The sequence below is a fragment of the Hordeum vulgare genome, chromosome 1H, assembly GCF_904849725.1.
Source record: "Hordeum vulgare subsp. vulgare chromosome 1H, MorexV3_pseudomolecules_assembly, whole genome shotgun sequence".
Lineage (NCBI taxonomy): Eukaryota > Viridiplantae > Streptophyta > Magnoliopsida > Poales > Poaceae > Hordeum > Hordeum vulgare.
The window spans coordinates 290,508,567-290,527,864 of NC_058518.1; the positions used below are offsets into that span (position 1 = coordinate 290,508,567).

Sequence of the window (19,298 nt, forward strand, 5' to 3'; positions counted from 1 at the left end):
GTCTCCCCTCCTGTTCCTCAGCAAAATCTTCAGCCAGTTCAGCGTCAGCCATTCTCCAAGCGTCCAAAGTTTCAAAAGGAAAATTTCTTTGAAGAAGGCATGTACTTCATTGGAGAGAACCCCTATGACAAGCCTCAAATGAGGCATCTGAAGTTTTGGACTAGGACTCAGATGAATTACTATGCCTCTGTGCTATGTGGACGAAACAAGATATTCCAGCACAGGCATATTCCTCATGTTGAACTTGAAGCAATACCGTGTCTGGAGCCAGTCCTCAGTGTACTCCATGATGCTGGCTTACTACCAATGTGCTCCGACATCTCTGACTGGAACAGCGAGCTAATTCTTCAGTTCTATCCCACTCTTCACATATCCGGCAACCCTGAAGACATTAACACTTGGGTGTTTGATTGGATGACACAAAACACTCACTACAAGGCTCCTGCTACTGAACCACTCCGAGAACTGCGTGTACCAATTCCCTCAGATGAGGCTGTGAAGCTTTATGGTGAGCGTGAGCTGCCCAATGGGATGATGGAAGTCCTCATGAAGCCTTTGACTGAAGGAAAACCTTCGAGAACAACGTTCCTCGTCCACGAGCTCAAGTACACACCCAGATCTGTTTACAGAATCCTCTGCAGTGTGCTCGCGCCGATCAAAGGCCATGATGATGAAGAAGATGTTGTAGGCCTCATGAAGAATATCCTATTCAACATCATTCATGGTATTCCTCTCAACATCAATGATTTCTTCTTGAGGACTTTGGCCGACAATGCTATGTGTCATTTTGATCACAAGATATATGCCCCATGGATCATGAGGTTCATCAGGACAAGGACAGGCATCAACTTCCACGCTGATTTCCAAAACCATGTTGGTTATATGCCTCCTATTCGGGTCAACAAGAAGACTTTCGAGCCCATTGAAGGAAAAGGCAAATCAGTGATTGAAGAAGGCAGTTGGCCCCTTGATGGCAGTTCAGAGAGCCAGAAGCTTATTCTTCATGGGATGACACTGAGACTCGTCCGGCAAGCCCTGTCCCTCCTCGCGTGATGAATACCAGAGAGCTCCTCCTTAGTCTTCACCAGAAGGTGGATCGCAATCACAAGTGGGTCAAACGCCAGTTTGGCGCCATTGTGAAAACCCTCACTGAAACACAGAACTCTGTGAAGCTCAACCATCATTATCTGCATGAGGTTTTCGATCGCACTTGGGCTACACTTGCACATCTGAAGACTCAGACTGAGCTTGAAGAAATGGACTTTGAGCGAGACTTTGAATGGTTGTGGCCTCCCAAGAAGAAGTTCAGGCCTATTCCAATTCCAGACCTTGAAGACAACTCCTTTTCTTCATTTCGCACTACTGAAACTGATGAAGAACAGCTCGACACTGCTACCGGTCCAAGGAAGAAGACTACTCCCAAGAAACATCACGGCTCTTCCTCAACTGCCAAGCAGTGAAGTCTTCACAGGCGTTAGTCCTCAGTTTGTCCCTTTTTGTCACTTGATCACAAAGGGGGAGAAACTTGAGAGTTGGTCTTCAAGCGGGATATTTTTGGGGCTTATGAACTATATTTAAGTTACAAACTCTTGGCTCTTCTGAAGTTTTTATGTAATGAGTTGTAACTTAAGCCCGATGGTACTCTGACGCTTTTGAACGTTTTTCTTCGCATGCTTATTCCTCAAGTTTTAATGCACGCATGCTGAAATTCGTCAGATACCATTTTTCATCATGCATTTTCATTTTCTTCATATGATATGTTACATGTATGCATGATTTACAAGACTCAGGGGGGGGTCTCCATGATATAAATCATCAATGTGCATTTGCTGTGAAAAGCAAAATCCTCAAGATATGCACATCTTCAGGGGGAGTCTCTCTGAATCTTGATTTCAAATTCCTCAAATGAGAATTTACACTTCATATTTTTGATCCCTGTTGAAGACTTAACCTAATTGTCATCAACCACCAAAAAGGGGGAGATTGTAAGTGCATCTAGTGCCCCTTAGTGATTTTGGTGGTTTGAAGACTTATAGGTTAAGTATCTAATGTGTTTATGAGTGTACACAGGATCTATAAGTCATTGAGGAGTTTGAGATATTTGAAGAATATCGACCCCTAAAAATATATATCTATGGTTGAAGAAATTGGCTTGAAGCTGAAGAAATGAATCGCGAGGAATCTGCGATGAAATTGATATTCCTCATGAAGAAACTGAAATTGAGGAATCCGGTGTGTCCTGAAGAAAATCACTCTAAAGAATTTGAAGCATGAAGATTTATTCTTTCTGTTTTATTTTTCTTCGCATTTGAGTAATAGGAACACCGTAGTGTTAAAGGGGGTCGAAGTTACACTTTGGAATGAATTTCCTCATGATGCTCAACCCAAGCCTAAACCTACCAAAAGCCTCAAGTGAGGAATACGAGTGACATGAGGACTCTCACAGTTGAGGGTTCCGACCGTTTTGATAGCCACACCAAGTGTTGGGGATGTGACCTGTGGATGACCCGCCCTAATTGGGCCGGGTTATCCAGCGAGCGATTCATCCAGATATTTAGTTGGGCCTTGTCTGGGCCGAGTCAAAGTCATACGACGAGTATGGCTCTTGGCGAGTCTCCTAGCTTTGGAAGATGGCGACTTAGAGACCACAATGGTCAGGAGTTGTAGGAAGGAAGGAATCCTTGTAAACCCTGGGGAGTCGACCTGTATATAAAGGCGAGGTCCCGGGGGACAGAGGGAGGTTAGAGATCATCGAGTGCTAGGTTTAGGCGAGTCACGCCTTCCTTGTAATCGAATCCATATCAATACACACCAAAGCAGGACGTAGGCTATTACCTCTTGAGAGGGGCCGAACCTGGGTAAATCGTCGTGTCTCTCCCGCTTAACCCCTTTGAGTCGCCACCAAGGTGCGATGGCTCCAGTACTAAGTCCTTTCACGAGGACATCTGCCGTGAAAAAACCACGACACCAAGTCATTGGTCTTATCCACTCCAACGGTCATATTATTTAAGGGCATTAGTGTCAAATCATGTCGGGATGCTCCCAGGCTATAAATAGCCACCCCCCACAACCATTAGCTGGTTGGTTGCTCCGTTAGAAACTGGCACTTGTCATAAGAGCAACCCAATTCCTCAGAGTCTTCGAGAGTAATTCATCAGTGAGGAAATACACCATACACCGAAACCACAAACCAAACCTAGTGATTGAGCATCACTGAAGAAGTTGTTCCTGTGTGGGACTGAAGCCTTTTACCTTTGAGGACTGTGCATCCTCCAGACGGTTAGGCGTCATGGTCTAGAGCTTTCCAGCTGTCAATTGTGGATCGCCGGGTGACCAAGTTTGTGAGGGTTTGGAAGTCTGCCCTGAAGACTTACCACGAGTGTTGGGCGAGGACTGTGTGTCCTTAGCTCAAGGAGAACACGGTAGGGAATGTGTGTCCTTTGGTTTCAATACCAAGCCGCTCCAAACCAGATGTACGACTGTCACAGCAGTTGGAACTGGGTCATCAACGACTGTCTTCACTGAGAAACGGGTTCTAATTCCTCAGCTCCTTACTTTTCTCGTATTATGTGTTGATGACTTTCACTGCGACTGTTTGAAGAATTTGCTGAAGACTTTCTCTGAATTTCCTCAACCCCAAATTCTTCACGTCAGTTAATCCTCATCTGTATTATGCGTGCCTGCTCACAGTGCAATCTGTTTTCACATTCTTCACTCTGAAAAACTGTTGTTGTGAAACTTTGCACTGTTGATCCTTTACTGTTTCCGTTGTAAGTTAGTTATCAGTGAGGAATTTCCTCAAAAGGAATTTCCTCAGTGATGAAATTCTAAAAATCTCCTATTCACCCCCCTCTAGTCGATATAACGCCCTTTCAATAAGATATGTTTCAGATCAGACCCCTGCCGATGCAAGCATTCGACAACGGTCTCAGGGACTACACCTAGTGGGTTCACTTGGTGTGACCCCACTGAATTATCCCTCGGTCAGGTCTGCCCTGACGAACCAAAAATATTATACACTCAAGTACTTCAGACTATTATCACTCACTTCCGACTAATAATAGTCTCGGGGACTACACCCAGTGGGTGCACTTAGCGTGCCCCCACTGGATTCAGAACTCAACTAGATCAGCTCTGGTTGATTTTGAACAGCAAAAAGGAAAATTCTCTATTGATTAAGACCACTGCCAGTGCAAGCACTCGACATCGGTCTCGGGGACTACACCCAGTGGGTTCACCTGGAGTGACCCCACTGGAACGCAAGTGAAACAAAGACAAATCTACAAAAAGAAACCCCCAGTGGGTGTGAGTCGGAATTCAAACTTACGGTCAAACTTACTCGGACGTTTTCTTGAAGCAGCACGATGTTGTTGTACACCGAGACGATGGCGTCATAGGCTCCTTTTGCTTGTTGCGTCATCAGCCCTGCCTGGATCATAGCCTCCTTGGCGGCACCAGTCTGATATTCAGGGACACGACGTGTGGCACACACGATCGTGGGGGACATCAATCCTTAGGCCGCAGCAGAAACAACTGGAGCGCTCGACTGCAATCCAGTCGGAGTCGTGGTGACAACGACTGAACTAACAGGTGGAGCACTCACTACAGCCATTGTCGCCAGGGGCACCTTGGACACAACGGGTTCCACCGCAGCAGCGGGTTGCCTTTGATCGTCGTCATCCAGTTGGATGACCTCTCTTGCAGCAGGCGCAGCTGGCAGACAGAAACATCAGAAGTTACAATCAGGAAAACATACACGCGGAAGAATGACACGGAATGGGAAATCAGTTATACCTAGATGTGAGGTGGCTCCGTTCGTGGTGTCAACCTCCATGAGATCTTCGTCCCCTCGCGGCGGTGACGTGACAGAAGTAGCAGCTCTGTCAAGACAACTTCAGTCGATCATCATCAACCAAAATGTTCACTCGGATAAGAATATAAGATCAAGTACTTACGCGGAGGCGACTGCAACGGCAATCCTCATCCTAGGCAGGGCCTTCCGAGGCTTGGGTCCGCTAGGCTTGGGCACCTTTGTAGGTTGTTCCACTGGTTCTCCAGACGATCCCCTGGCACGCTTGGCGCTCGTGCCACTCGGCGCCAAAGGTTTACTCGGAGTGCCAGCAGGGTCATGACGCTGCTTAGTCCGAGGCTCAGGGCGAGAAGGAGATGAATCTTCCTCCTCGCTCTCCTCCTCCTCCTCCTCCTCGGTCTCTTCGCTATCGTTGACATAGTCCTCGCTCTCCGCACTGTCCTCCATGATCCCCTCGTCAAGGTCGAGTGTGTTGCCATTCGGGCCGGAGAATGCAAGTTCGTCCACTCCTACAAGATACGATCCACAAACTCAGTCGACAAGGAAGTTACAAGCACTCGATTCGAACACAAAAATGTTCAGCAGAGCAGAACTAACCTTGTTTGTGGGTGGATTTTCAGCTGAGAAGGGCAGGACCCTTTTCGCCCCATCGGATTATCACAAGGACCTGCTATTCCGCGGATCCACTTTGCTACGGTGTCTTCACTCACTTCCTCGGGATGAGACTGAGTGGAGTCTTCAGGACCGGTGTAATTCCACATAGTGTGGTCCCGAGCCTAGAGAGGCTGGATGCGTCTGCCCAGGAAGGTCTCTAACAGATCCATCCCTGTCACTCTGTTGCGGACCAAACCAATCAGCGCTTTGACCAAGGGATCCACCTGAGTTTTCTCCTCCTTCGTCAACACTAATGTCCTCGGAGCACTCGATCGCTGTAGAGTAAAGGGAGGGAGTCCACTCGACATGTTCAGGCAAGCAACATCGTTACAGTAAAACCAAGTGGCTTGCCAGTTAGGAACCGAATCAGGAAAGGTCATGGCAGGATAGCTACTTCTGGCTCTCTTCTGAAGCCCTAAACCCCCGCACAACTGGATGACATGAGTCTTGTCATCAGTCGGATTAAGTTTCTTCACCGACTGAGATCACATGGTGAATATGGACTTAAAGAGTCCCTAGTGAGGAGGACACCCCAAGAAACACTCACACAAGGTGATAAAGCAAGAGAGATGCGCAATGGCATTCGGGGGAAAATGATGCAACTGCGCCCCAAAGAAGTTCAAGAATCCCCAAATGAAAGGGTGGGGCGGCAGAGAGAAACCTCTTTCGACGTGGGTAAGGAGGAGAACCCGCTCTCCCTCCCGTGGCTCGGGCTCGACCTCCTCCCCAGGAAGCCTCCAAGACTTGTCTACCAACATGACATGCTCCACGAGCTCGAGGAGATCCTCCTTCAGCACGGTGGATCGGAGGAAATCCCCGTGGATCCAGCCCGGCGGCAGAGCCTGCTTCTTCGACTTGGCGACGCCTTTCTTCTTCACCTTCTCCAGCTTGCCGGTCTGCCCCTTCGTCATAGTGGCAGCGGTGAGATTGGGTGCTTCGGTTTGCGTTGGTGGCTAAGAAGAAGGAAGAACAGAAGAGAGGAAGAAGACAATGTCGTTCCAAACCCTAGCGCAAAAGGCTTTTATAACCAGCCGACTCGATCACTAGCAAGTGGGCCCTTGACTTATCCCTTCACAGGCCGCCACGGGATACGTGGTGGAGATAGAGGCACAGGAATCGAGGCGACGGGATCCACTTGATGGCGATGACGTCATCACCGCATATCGCGCGACAACCGAAATTTTCAAATCCCAAGAAATCCGGAACTGACAGGGTGATTGATCACATCAAAAGATCCCGTCAGACGCGTCGTTTCGTTTGCTCACTCGGATCTTCAAATCCACTCTGATATTTTGTGCCAAGCAGAATCGATCATGGCGAATGACGAAGATTGCAATCGACATCCAATTCGGCGAAACTTTGAAGAGCGTTCATATTCAGTCTGCTATACCAAGATTTACAGTTACACCTTCACCACTCGAACCTCGATCCATTCGGGGGCTAATGATGGGGTCATAGCCCTAGGATAGGGTCATATGCCTGACCTATAAGTCCTATCCAAGGACACCTCATTATTAGCTTGAGGATCACAAGATACCTACCGACTGGATTAAGACAACCTCTCGTGAACCACTCGGACGATTATCCTATACTCGACGACTGGTTTCCACTCGGTGAAGACCAGAAGCCGGTCAACATAGAAGGCCAGAAGACACACCAGCGAGGCTAACAGTCAGACGTTAGACTACCATAGTTAATGTCATTTATGACATACGTTACCTGTAACGTATGCATTCAATCTCACTTATAGCACCCTTGAAGGCTGGATACTTATGAGGGGCAGCGCACTCTATATAAGCCACCCCTCCCCTCTGCACAAGGGTTCGCATTCTGTAACATTCATATTCCACTCGACACTAAAGCTCCAGAGCACTGAGACGTAGTGTTGTTACCTCCACCGCGGAGGAGCCTGAACTCATACAACCTTGCCGTAGCTAGGACTCTGTCCTCTACTTTCGTACCCTACACATCTACTGTCAGGCTTATACCCACGACAGTGGGCACTTGCAGGAGAGAGAGGAGTGAGTGATCTTTGTGAGTAGGTTCATGAAGTTTGGGAGTGGGAGTGGTTTTCGGTAGCCTCGACCGTGTGTGTGTGACTGATTGTTGGCTCTCTCTTGTATATAAGTCTCTATATTCTATAAAGCTAAGGTACCCATTTTGCGTGCTTTCGAAAAAAAATTAACTTGAGTACAATTCATTATCTTTACAAAGTTTTTTTTTGTACGGTTCTTTTCAGGGAAATGAAGCCTTGAGTGTCTAAAATGAAGCTGTTGCTTAAAGAGTCATATCTTGTGAACAGTGTGGCGGTGGTCTCTGTCTCTCTGAGTCTGTACTAACTTTCAATATCTTACAAGATAGCTCCGATTTTATAGCTAAATGGATTTTAACGAAGACATTTACGTCACAAAAATTATCTGGAAGCTCACTCGAGAGGAAACGAATGCACTTATCTTGCTCAAATCTACACTGTATAAGCTGATTCTGAGCTCAACAATGATCAAAACCGACAAAACAACTGGAAAGGCATCTATCCACCACTGCAATTGAGGAACTTCGACTGCAAAGAGCAAAATATAAATAAAACTTAAATATAGTTTTAATCTTCCACGAAAGCTAAACATGTTGTTCTTAAACAATCAAAGAAATTGTTTAACAATAGGAGCGCCCCCAATACCCACTTTCGAAGCTCTCATAGCTTTTACATCTAGGCTCCACTGTTTTCCAAATACACAACATGGCCTTAATTGTTTGTATATCAAGGTGTCACTGCTTCCTCGACAATGACAGCACAGGCAGTATCAAACATCTTCAAGTTGAAGGCAAACATCTTCAAGTTGAAGGCAAGAACATACTACTGTACAGATGACCAACATTAGTCTCCCTCAAAAGAGAAAAGAAAAGCTACTTATTATCCTATCAAATAACATAATTTACACGTGGACTAAAATGCCACGGGGTAATAGCCACAGGCCATGCACATGCGTGGGACCAGCTGATCGGCATAAAAATGCTCCAAGGCTGTAGCGTACGCAGTTCAGCACTTCTACCTGCTAGTCAAGAAAAAAGGCCACCATATCTTTCAGGCTGCTCTTCTTTTTCGCCACAGGCACCCCCTGCACTTGCTCCACAGTCTTCTGCCAGTCGTTTTTCCGCCGCGGCTCAAGATTCACATTCATGGTCCTTGGTGCCACAGCCTTGGGTTTATTTTCATGGGCTGCAGGTTCACTATTCCACAGGGGTCCCAGCAATATGTTCATCATATCCTCAGCGACATCACCGGTCATCTTGACACTTGGTAGAGACTCTGGCTCTTCATGTCTCTTGTTCTTGTCGACGCTGTACTCGCTTGGTGTTCCATCTGTGGTAGTTGCCGTGCACTGCATCAATCCCTTTGTCGACCAAGTGCTTGATGCTGATCCTCCCGTATCAGCTGAAGTAGAGACTGGAGGGCGTGGAGGATGCTCTTCATATCGGGCTGTCTTTGTGGTCCGTACGTTTTGGAGCTTCCCTTTATCAGCATTTATAATCTGCATCACGTAATGCATCAGAATACCTTCAGTGGTATACTTTGTTACTTACAAGCAAAACTTTGATCAGGATTGCCAGTTTACTAGGGAGCCAGACAATGTAAAAATTGAGGCAAAAAGTTGGTAAATTATTTTCTATCTCGCAATGAAACTAGGGCCTCAGTTCAATGGAGAAGATGTCGTTAGCACTCGGAATAAGGCTCCTATTAGCTTCCGCCTAGCACAGAAGTTAGAAATGGTACATCATGCTTAATCATGTCTTCAAACTAATGATAGGACTGGACTGAGGAAAATGTTTGCCTACACCGTGCATGTTTGCCTCTTGAGAGTTGCATGACAAATATTATCAAGGTGCAAGCCAGATTGGTCCATGAGAAGTATTCACTAGGGTCACTCCTAAGCATAATGTGGCCATTGCCTATTGGCAAAGGTCATTTTTTTTTCCAATTATTTCTATAAAACAAGTAATGAGTTGTACTGGATCTGCCTGCGTTAATCAACAATAAAGCTAATATATTGACACGCACTGAATAATTCTCAGATGTTTGGTGAAGTAATGATCAGGAGCCAGCGTATTTAAGGGGAATTGCATAACAACACCAAAAGATATGTCAAACCTGAAGACAAGTAAAACAATAAAAATGCAACAAGAATTATGGTTTACCTCTTCAGCTATGCTCACAAGATCTTCCACAGTAAGCTCTATCTCATCATCAGTCGTACCTGATGACAATGTTTCTGATCCAACATTATCCGGCTTTTGTTTCCTGCTATTCTTCGGAGCAGCTCTGCCAGTCACTTTTGTCACATTCTTACGAATTGTTTTCCCAATTTCTTCAAGTTCATCTTTGGCAGAATAATCAGCACCATCGTGCTTCCTTCTGGTCTTTTCTCTACCCTGACATCGTTGCAAAGCTCTGGAATTGCCAGCACTAAGCTCTATCTCATCATCAGTTATTCCTGATGACGATGCATCTGATCCCACATCCTCCAGCATCCGTTTCCTGCTATTCTTTGTAGCAGCTCTTCCACAAACTTTCCTCTCATTCTTGCAAGTTATTTTCTCGATTTCGTCAAATTCATCTGTGAAGGCACGATCAGCATCCTTGCTCTTTCTCCCGGCATTTTCTTTACCCTGGCATCGCTGCAATGCTTTCAGTCCACCGGCATCCTCTGTATCCACAATTTTTCTCTTCCTTCTGATGGGTTTGCTCTGATCTAAAGCCCCCGATGGATTATCAGATTCCGCCGCCTGCTTATTTCGATGCTCAGTCTTTGACACTTCATTACTCGAGCAGGGTTTCATCATCCAAGCAGGCAGACATCGCTGATTATCAGGGCATGCTTCAGCCATCTTCAAAGACAGGCCAACTGAGTATGCACAATCCCTTGAATTTGAACTACCCAGTCTCAGTAGCAAAACAAATCAAGAAAATGATCGCAATTTTTGGACGAGACAATCTGAAACAATCAGCACCTGCACAAGAATCAGAGCCTGAATAAACTATATGTCGAATTTTCTCATCGTGAACAAACTCCCGTCGCTCCTCAATCTTGAAACTAGACCGCACTACCAAGAAAGAAAGAAAGAAGGCGAAATAAAAGGAGCCCGATCTAACCCTAGAACCCAAGAAGCGACGATTTTTCCCCGCTCTGAAGGCCCCAAGATTCGATCTTTCCGACGGATCGACGCCGGGGAATCACCGGCATCTGACCCCGCCCCACCTTCTTCTTAGCTGGTTGAGGGGAGAGGGAAAGCGAGGAAAAGTCGGGCGTGCCGCGTGGCCGTGGTCGCGGCCGTGGGATTACCTCGAGGGGCCTACGTGGAAGAAGGTGGGTATAGGATTGCCGCAGTGGTAGGAGCTCCGGTCAGTGATGCCCTACGACGGGGCGGATCGGCTCGCCCAAGGCCGGCGAACGACGAGACGACGGATTGTGGATTTGGAAACTGTTTATGTTGCCATGACCAGAGACTTCGAGAAAGGAAGGGGGCAATGGATAGCTTGAAAGTCGGAGCAACTAAAACGGCCCCAACGGTGTTCATTGTCCCGTTCGTATTGGTGGACTTTTCGAAGGTCGATGAATTTCAGGATTCGAATTTTTTATACTTTCCTTTTTTTTCTTGCAGGATTGTTTTTTTCTTTTTTTCATGGATTGCAGGATTTTTTTTATATTCTTTTTATAACAGTACACATATATGCTTATAGATATGTATATATATTCATCCTTATGAACGTGCTCTATCCTTATAAACATTTTCAAAAGACTATGTCGGTACATCATCTTAAGACTGACAAAGTTATCAAAGATGTCTATGTAGTCGACAGGAACGTCACCTCTCAATGAACAAACAACTCGATGAAAATTCTAAGATAAATTTAAAAAAATACGAACATCAACGTCAAGTCTAGGACTTAGACCCCGATGGACTCGTTCTACAACAACAAAAAACTAACAATCTTAGCTATACTGAAATCTGTATTGACACATAATAAATTTAGGAAATTTGTTCTTGTAAAAGGTGGCAATTTTTGGGATTTTGTTCCCCAGAAAAACGTAAGGCCACTATTGGAAATGGAAAATTCATCATGGTAGAGAAAAAAAAAAGTACCATATTATGTTAAATAAACTTGCTTCGATGTATATAATATATTTACCACGGACACAGGGCAAATTTTCGTGAATTTTAAGGGTGAACCAAATTGTTATAGTTTTGTTAAGTTCGTCATGGTCTAATAAATAAATAAAATTGAGTACAATGAAACTACCGTGGTGTAATTAATGAATTGCCATGGTCTAAATAGTAAAAATGGAAAAGTTTAAATAATAAAAGTGTCATGCTACCTACAATGATACTATCAAGGTCCAATTAATAAAATTGGCATGGTCTGAAAAATGTAAGTGTTATGGCACCAACAATTAAGCTATCATAGTTTACTTAATAGAATTGTCATAGTCTAACTAATAAAATTGCCATGGTCTAAATAATAAAAGTGTCATGCTAACTACAATGCAATTACCATGGCCTAATTAACGAAACTGTCATGCTCTAAATAATGAAAGGATCGATATGGTTGATTAGGGGATGAATAGACGACTAAATTTTTAGTATCTTTTCCTGTTTGAACGGACACAAAAAGAACATAGGTTATATAGATATGCGATTAGATGGACAACCTATATGCCAAGCTCGAGAATGACAACAAGCTAGATAAGTTATACAATAAAGCTAGCTTGCAATAAGTAAGTGAAATAAAGAAGTAATCGCAAGTGGAGACGATGATGTAGTCCCAAAGTTCCCTCCTTTTGGGGAGGTACGTCTCCATTGGAGAGGTATGGTGACATGATGCTCACCAAGAGCCACATTGGCTCACCTTATTCTCCTCGCGCTCTCGCGCAATGGAAGGTGCCACTATTCCACTATGTGGTGCTCTTGGAGGCAGGCGAAGTCCTGGATTAGGGAGTGCTCGGCATTTTGATTACTGGATCTTTAGGATAGGCCGAGAATGCCCCCCTAAAGCCGTCATTGGTCGGCCTAGTTTGTGTAGTCCAGGGATATCAAGAACGAATGACCCAAAGACTTGGCGCATAGTCAAAGGCGTAGAAGCACTAGTAGAAAATGGCCCATTTGTCCCGGTTTAAGAGGTCGATTAGCCCCGGTTCTGGAACCGGGACTAAAGGGTCGGTACTAAAGCCCAAAACCTTTAGTCCTGGTTCGCTTACCAACCGGGATAGACGGGCCTCCACGTGGCCTCTGCGGGGAGCCCAGACAGGAGGGCCTTTAGTCCCGGTTGGTAACACCAACCGGGACCAAAAGGCATCCACGCGTCAGCATCTGGCACGAGCTGGTTTTTTTCGAAGGGGGCATTGGGGGTTTTGGAGCGTTAATTTAGGGGTTTCATATTGTGTTAGCTAGCTAATAGAGAGAAGTGTTCTCTCTTTCTCCGTGCTTGGTCGACGCTAGCTACTATACATATAGAGAGAAGTGACATCTCTTTCTCCGTGCTTGGTCGAACAATAAGTTTTCATATATCTATCCGACGCTACTACATATATACAATATAACATCTTTTACAATCCCTAACATCATCTACCTAATATCCAATCACAAATCCACATGGTATTCTCCATCTTTAGGTATGACGTGGTCAAGAAAGAATCCCGACAATTCCTCTTGAATGGCTCGTATGCGATCATTTGGTAGGAGTTCATCCCGCATTTGTGAGATATAATTTAAAGAAGAGGGTCAATACATGCACATATATGAATAAAACTCAACACAATTGATGGTAATATATAAAATAAAATTATGAATATTATTTATGTACTTGAAATTGTTTCTCGAATATGCCCCACTTAGAGGTCGAGAGGCGAATGAACTCGCATACGTAGTATGCACATAAAACAGCCCCTTCTTTGTGGTACATGAACTTTACGAGAATAGAGTTCAATCAAACTGATAAGCAAGCATGGTAATGATATATTGATGAAAATTTGAATCAATTAGAGACGCATGGAACTAGCTAGTACTACTTATGTTGGGGTGCGTAAATTGCAACTCTTTGTTTAGACCGGGAGCCTTTTTGGTGAACTTCTTCCAAACCCTGCCACACAAAGAAAATGATTACTTGATATCAGGAAATTAACGGAAGTTGCATGTCGATATGGTCCCGGTATTGACTAAACTTACTTCTTGAGCATTACAGTCATGTCCGCATAATTCTCGGGATTTTTACGTCTCGAGTCTAAGACAATTACTAATGTCGCGTCAAGCTTAATGGATAGCAGAATAAAGTGGAAACTGCGCATGCATATATAACTCACCAATTACATTACTTAACCTCGAGTAAGCGAAACCGAGTATACAGAGAAGACAGGAACATTCACTTGAAGTTGTAAGGAAGGAGTATTTCCTTTTTGTTTTGATGTACAAGTAACGACTTTAGCAAGTTCTCCTCGGTCCTTTGGTTGAGTGTCGTAGCGTCCATTCATTTACAGCATCTGGGCTAATGAACCCAACGTCGAAGATTCCTGCTTTTTTGAATTCGACGATCTTCAATCTGCATAACATAGTGAGGATAATTATATATACATGCAATGAACGAGCTGAGATAGAGACTTAACTATAGAAGTAATACTTACAGACAGTAGGAAGTGATGAGTTGTTTGTCGAGGGCTAGTTGATTGTATAACTGAAATAACTCCACAAATTCAATAGGCATCACGGGAGATCCAATGAATTCGTGCTCTCGTTTCACTACCACATACATAGTGTCTCTCCCAGACTCCCTGCAGGTTTTCATGTACCACTCATGCAATTTGTGCATCATCGTTGTTAGAGGAGGATGATCAGGGGGGGCGAGAGGCTTCCCGTGTAGGTATTTATATTGTTCTTTTGTTGCCTCAGACGTTTGAAAAATTACATCACCCCCAAGTAATCACCAGGATTGGTTCCGGGCACCATCCCGGAGGATTAGCAACGATATCGCTAGACACCTTGAGCGGGGGGCACGATTGCTTCTCTTGTTCGCCGAGCTGGGGAATTGTTTTCCCAGTTCTTCGTTCTGCTAACCTTGCTTCAGTGGAAGTACTTCCCGACTGTCGCGTTGTTGCATATGTCTTTCTAATAATGTGGTCATAGTTGGAATCGAGCGGAGGCGGTGGTGGTCGCTTCAGGGCATTGATAGTGCGCTCCACTTTCATTGGATCTAGCTTCTCCTTCGGAGGTGGATTTTTCTTTGCAAAATGGTCCCTCAATTGGGCACGACATATGTCCTCGTTTTCCTGCGCGTTCCTCTCATATGGTAACTTTTCCAGAGGCTTGAGAGATGGACCGTATTTCCCGCCTCTGCTTGTACCGCTAGCCGCCAGAAAGGCGTCGTCTCACTTCCGTCGTTGCCGATGAGGCGGAGGAGGAGGCAGACTGCTGTGACGCGCCAGAGGAGCCGGAGCAGCGGCGTGTGTCTTCCATCGTTGCCGATGAGGCGAAGGTGGAGGTGGACTGCCCTGACACGCCAAAGTAGGCGAAGGAGGAGGCGGAGTGCCCTCACGCGTCAGAGGAGCCGAAGAAGAAGGCGGAGTTCCCTAATCACTCGCCGGAGGAGGCGGAGTGCCCTGACTCGCCGGAGGCGGAGGCGTCCAGTTTGGAAGCTTGATGTACTCCTCCTGCCATAGACATGTACTCCTCACAGCACGAACAAGCTGATTCTCCCCTTCACCTGTAGGGTGGTCAAGCTCGAGCTCCTCAAATCCCTCAACTACTTCATCCACCATCACAACATCATAGCCATGTGGAATCGGAAGGCAATGAAAAGTTCTGTTGGGTCGAGGAGGTGCAACAGAGCCAACAGTTGCCTTGAAAGTGAGGTTCCGGCATTTCGTCATAAGCTCGCAATGTTAAGCCTCCATGATAGTATCCATGGGGTAGCTAGGAGCCGTGAAGTCAGGCTGAACGGGCTCCATGGAAGCCACGCTGCTTCTCCGCTGAGATGGCGGGGTACCTTATGCGGTAGCTTCGTGCCGCCAAGATGGTTGGCCGGTAGCTCGCTAGCTCTCAAGTTCCTCTAGCTTTTGTAGTCTTGCATTGATCTTCTGCATGTCGCTCAGCTCCACTTTCCTCTTTCTCTCCCGTCTTCTTTAACCGCATGCGCTGAGAAACCCAACCTTCCACAAAACGGAGCTTGGTGTGCCTCTTGTTCGTCCAGGGTGCTCAACATTCCCTAGGGCCTTAGTCAGCTCATCCTTCTCTCTGTCGGGAATGAACGTCCCTTCCTGCGCTGCGGTGATATACTTCTGAAGCTTGTTGACGGGTATTGCAAGTTGCTCGTCCGTCCAACCGCACTTCCCTGTTTCAGGGTCTAAAGTTCCCCCAACCCCGAAGAACCAAGTCCTTGAACGGTCCGGCCAGTTCAATGTATGTGGTTCGACCCCTTTAGCAATCAGGTCATTCTCAGCTTTGTCCTAGAACGGTCGGGCTTTGAGGTAGCCTCCTGACCCCATGTGATGGTGATGATGCTTCTTTGCAGCATTGTTCTTGTTTGTCTCTGACATTTTCTTACTCTTGTCCGATGTCTTGTAGGCCACAAATGCGGGCCAGTGATCTCTTATCTTCTCAAATCGGTCGATGAATTCTGGGGTCTTCCCTTTGTCGACAAATTTTGATTTCAACTCCTTCTTCCACCTCTTGAATAGATCTGCCATCTTCTTAAGAGCACACGCCTTGACCAGTGGATCTATAACTAGCTTATTTGGATCCTCCTCTGGCGGTAGGGTGAAATTTGCCTTCAGCGCGGTCCAAAGATCATCTTTCTGTCTATCGGTGACATAATCACTTTTAGGGACGTCATCGCCCTTAGGCTTATTCCATTGCTTGATGCTGATGGGATGTTGTCCCTAACAATAGCTCTGCACTGAGCATAAAATGCGTCCTTGGTCCGCTTGGGTAGAATCGGTAGGCCATCGTCCGCGGGTGCTGTGATCATGAACCTTTCATCCTTGCCCAACCTTCTCTTCGGGCCTCGTCTCGTTACCGAAGTTGGGCTCGATCCGGAGGGCTATAAAAGAAGAAAGAAAAGTTAATATATGTACATATCAAAACAATTAATGCACCAATTAGCTAGTCAGCACAGTCTTAAGTAATATATATACCTCGCCGGACTTTGCAACAGCTCCCTCCTCCGTTCGGTCACCGGAGCCGTCATCATGGTCTCCTTCTTCCTCCGGCATTCGGTCACCGGAGCCATCATGATCATGTCCTTCCTCCTCCATTGTTCGATCACCCGAGTCGTCATCCTCTCGTTCCAGACCATCGGTGTCAATGAGATACGACAAGACATCACCTCCCGTGAAGATTATCTCCCCCAACAATTGTTCTTGTTCCAAGTCTCTTTGATCCATAGTTTCTGCAAATATTTCAGCTCCTTGTATGAATAACCGAATTACACAAACTTCTATGCTTTAAACATGCACAAAAATTGTTGAATAGCTCTTCAAAATTTACCTTTGACCCACTAATTTTTACTTTCAGTATATACAAACAACATAAGACAATCATTATCATACAAATATATGTGTCGAGACAATCTAAACATACTATTTACAAGCTCAGAATCTAAATGTTGGAAACAATATTCAAAGTCAATGCTTGACTTAAAACATGTCCAAAATAACATGTATTTCTCATAGTAAGAGAGTTGTGACTAACTACAAAAACATGCCTTTCCTATGCAGAGTAAAATCTCAAACAAATTTATCAGCATGTGCATGAAGATGAATAAGACCATCAATTCGTCACCGTGCATTGTAGGTAAGGCGCTGCCCGTGTTGGATTATTTGCTAGAAAAATGTGCATCCGTTGACAGTCTTTCTCATCGGGGGCTTCGGCAGCGCGACGGGGCAATGGCAAGGCAAGGCGACGGGGCGACGGCGAGGGCGAGGCGACGGGGCGACGACGAGGGCGGGGCGAGGGCGAGGCAACGGGGAGACGACGAGGGCGAGGCGACGGGGCGACGGGGTGATGGCGAGATGAGGCGATGGGGCGACGGGCGAGGGTGAGGGCGAGGCAAGGCGACAGGGCGACGACCAGGGCGAGGGCGAGCTCAAGCAACCTCGCGGCGTCGATGTGCTCGGCGTCGTCGGGGGGAAACTAAAACTGAAATCTAAAAAGACATGCTTATATAGATGGAGCATTTGTCGCGGTTGGTGGCGTCAACCGGGACCAATACCCCCCTTTAGTCCCGGTTGGAGCCACCAACCAGGACTAAAGGTGAATTTTGCTAGGCGAAAGGGCGGGAAGCCAAGACCTTTAGTCCCGGTTGGTAAGGCCAACCGAGACTAAAGGGGGTATTGGTCCCGGTTGGTTCCTCCAACCGATACTAAAGGGGGGTATTGGTCCCGGTTGGTGCATCCAACCGGGACTAACGGGTGGTGCTCCCGCGGCCAAATTTTTAGTCCCACCTCGCTAGTCGAGGGGGAGCAGAGTTGTTTATAAGCTTCGCTGCCACTGCACTTCGAGATCCTCTCTATTGTAGGCAGTACTTGCCTATCTGACGCCCTATTGGGCCTATTGGGCCCGCGTGCCTTCATCCTCGCCCATTTACAAATGGGTTTCTAGTCGTATGGAGGTCATGGTTGCCTAGTAGGTGGGCAATTTTTTGTTTTTATGAAAACTTTTTTTGGTTGATATTTTTTGATTCTTTTTAGTTCATTCTTTTTATTAATGTTTTATTTCATCCTTTTTAGTTCATTCTTTTTAGTCCGTTTATTTTAACAAATAAATACTTTGATAACTTGAATTCTTTGAAATTTGTGTGAATCACTAGTTTGTGAATAACTTTACTTAAAATATAGATTTTTAGTGATTCTTTTTTCTCCTATTTAATATTAGTGTGTTTTATCATTATATTCAATTTGGTAATTTTTAGGTTATTTTAAATGGGTGTTTTAATCAAAAACAGATTTTGTTATTTTAGTTTGCTATTAAAGTTTCTAACAAAAAATACTTTATGAAAATTGTTTTCGCTATTAATGTTTTGAACAAAAAATACTTTGATAATTTTAGTTGCATAAATTTTATATAATTTTAGTGTCAAAAATACTAGAGGTTTATAAAAGCTTTTTAGTTGATTCTTTTTGCTATTAGAGTTTTATAAAAGCTTTTTAGTTGATTATTTTGCTATTGAAAAGTATTATAGTTTTGTTTTAGTTGATCATAATAGAATGTTTTAATTGATTATTTTTATTTCATTCTTTTTTCTATTAGAGTTTCATAAAAGTTTTCTAGTTCATTCTTTTTGCTATTAGTTCATTCTTCGAGCTAAATGACCCCAAAATTGAAAAGCACTACAAATGAACTCTTAAAAGGTTGAAAGTTGGCATTGTATCATCATTTCACCCCACATAGCACGTGCTAAAAAGTTGAGAGGGTTACGACAAAGACTGGATGCACTTAATGTACAAATTGGACAATCTCTTTCGAAGTATCACAGTTTCATACGAAAACTCATCTAATACAAAGGGATTTCATTTCTTGAACTTATTTGAACTCTAGACTTTTTGTGTGTTCAAAATGCACCATTCAAAGCCACGTCATCAATTTTCAACCGTTTCTGTCTTCATTTGGTATTTTTCATACATTTACTGATTCTTTGAGCTAAATGACTCTGAAATTGAAAAGCATTACAAATGAACTCTGAAAAGGTTAAAAGTTTGCATGGTATCATCATTTCACCCACATAGCATGTGCTAAAAAGTTGAGAGGGTTACGTCAAAAACAGGATGCACTTCGTGTACAAATCAGACAATCT

General features: G+C 44.9%; 1 protein-coding gene across 2 annotated transcripts; it reads right to left on the bottom strand.

Annotated features, from left to right (window-relative positions):
- Nucleotides 1-8,184: 8,184 nt before the first annotated feature.
- Nucleotides 8,185-11,001, bottom strand: LOC123431489. Of its 2 annotated transcripts, none has more exons than XM_045115312.1 (3): nt 10,804-11,001; nt 9,659-10,471; nt 8,185-8,994 (listed from the first exon to the last, which is right to left on the bottom strand). In XM_045115312.1, exons 2-3 carry the CDS (start codon nt 10,346-10,348, stop codon nt 8,518-8,520), a joined length of 1,167 nt encoding a protein of 388 aa, XP_044971247.1. In that variant the 5' UTR covers nt 10,349-10,471; nt 10,804-11,001; the 3' UTR covers nt 8,185-8,517. The 2 variants fall into 2 exon arrangements, with proteins under 2 accessions (XP_044971247.1, XP_044971241.1); XM_045115306.1 differs by having other exon boundaries at nt 10,614-11,001.
- Between the last annotated feature and the right edge of the window lie 8,297 nt (nt 11,002-19,298).

Coding starts and splice junctions, on each gene's coding strand:
- LOC123431489 (XM_045115312.1), bottom strand. CDS start 10,348: ATGGCTGAAGCATGCCCTGATAATCAGCGATGTCTGCCTGCTTGGATG. Junction 8,995..9,658: donor TTGTGAGCATAGCTGAAGAG/GTAAACCATAAT, acceptor TACGTGATGCAG/ATTATAAATGCTGATAAAGG.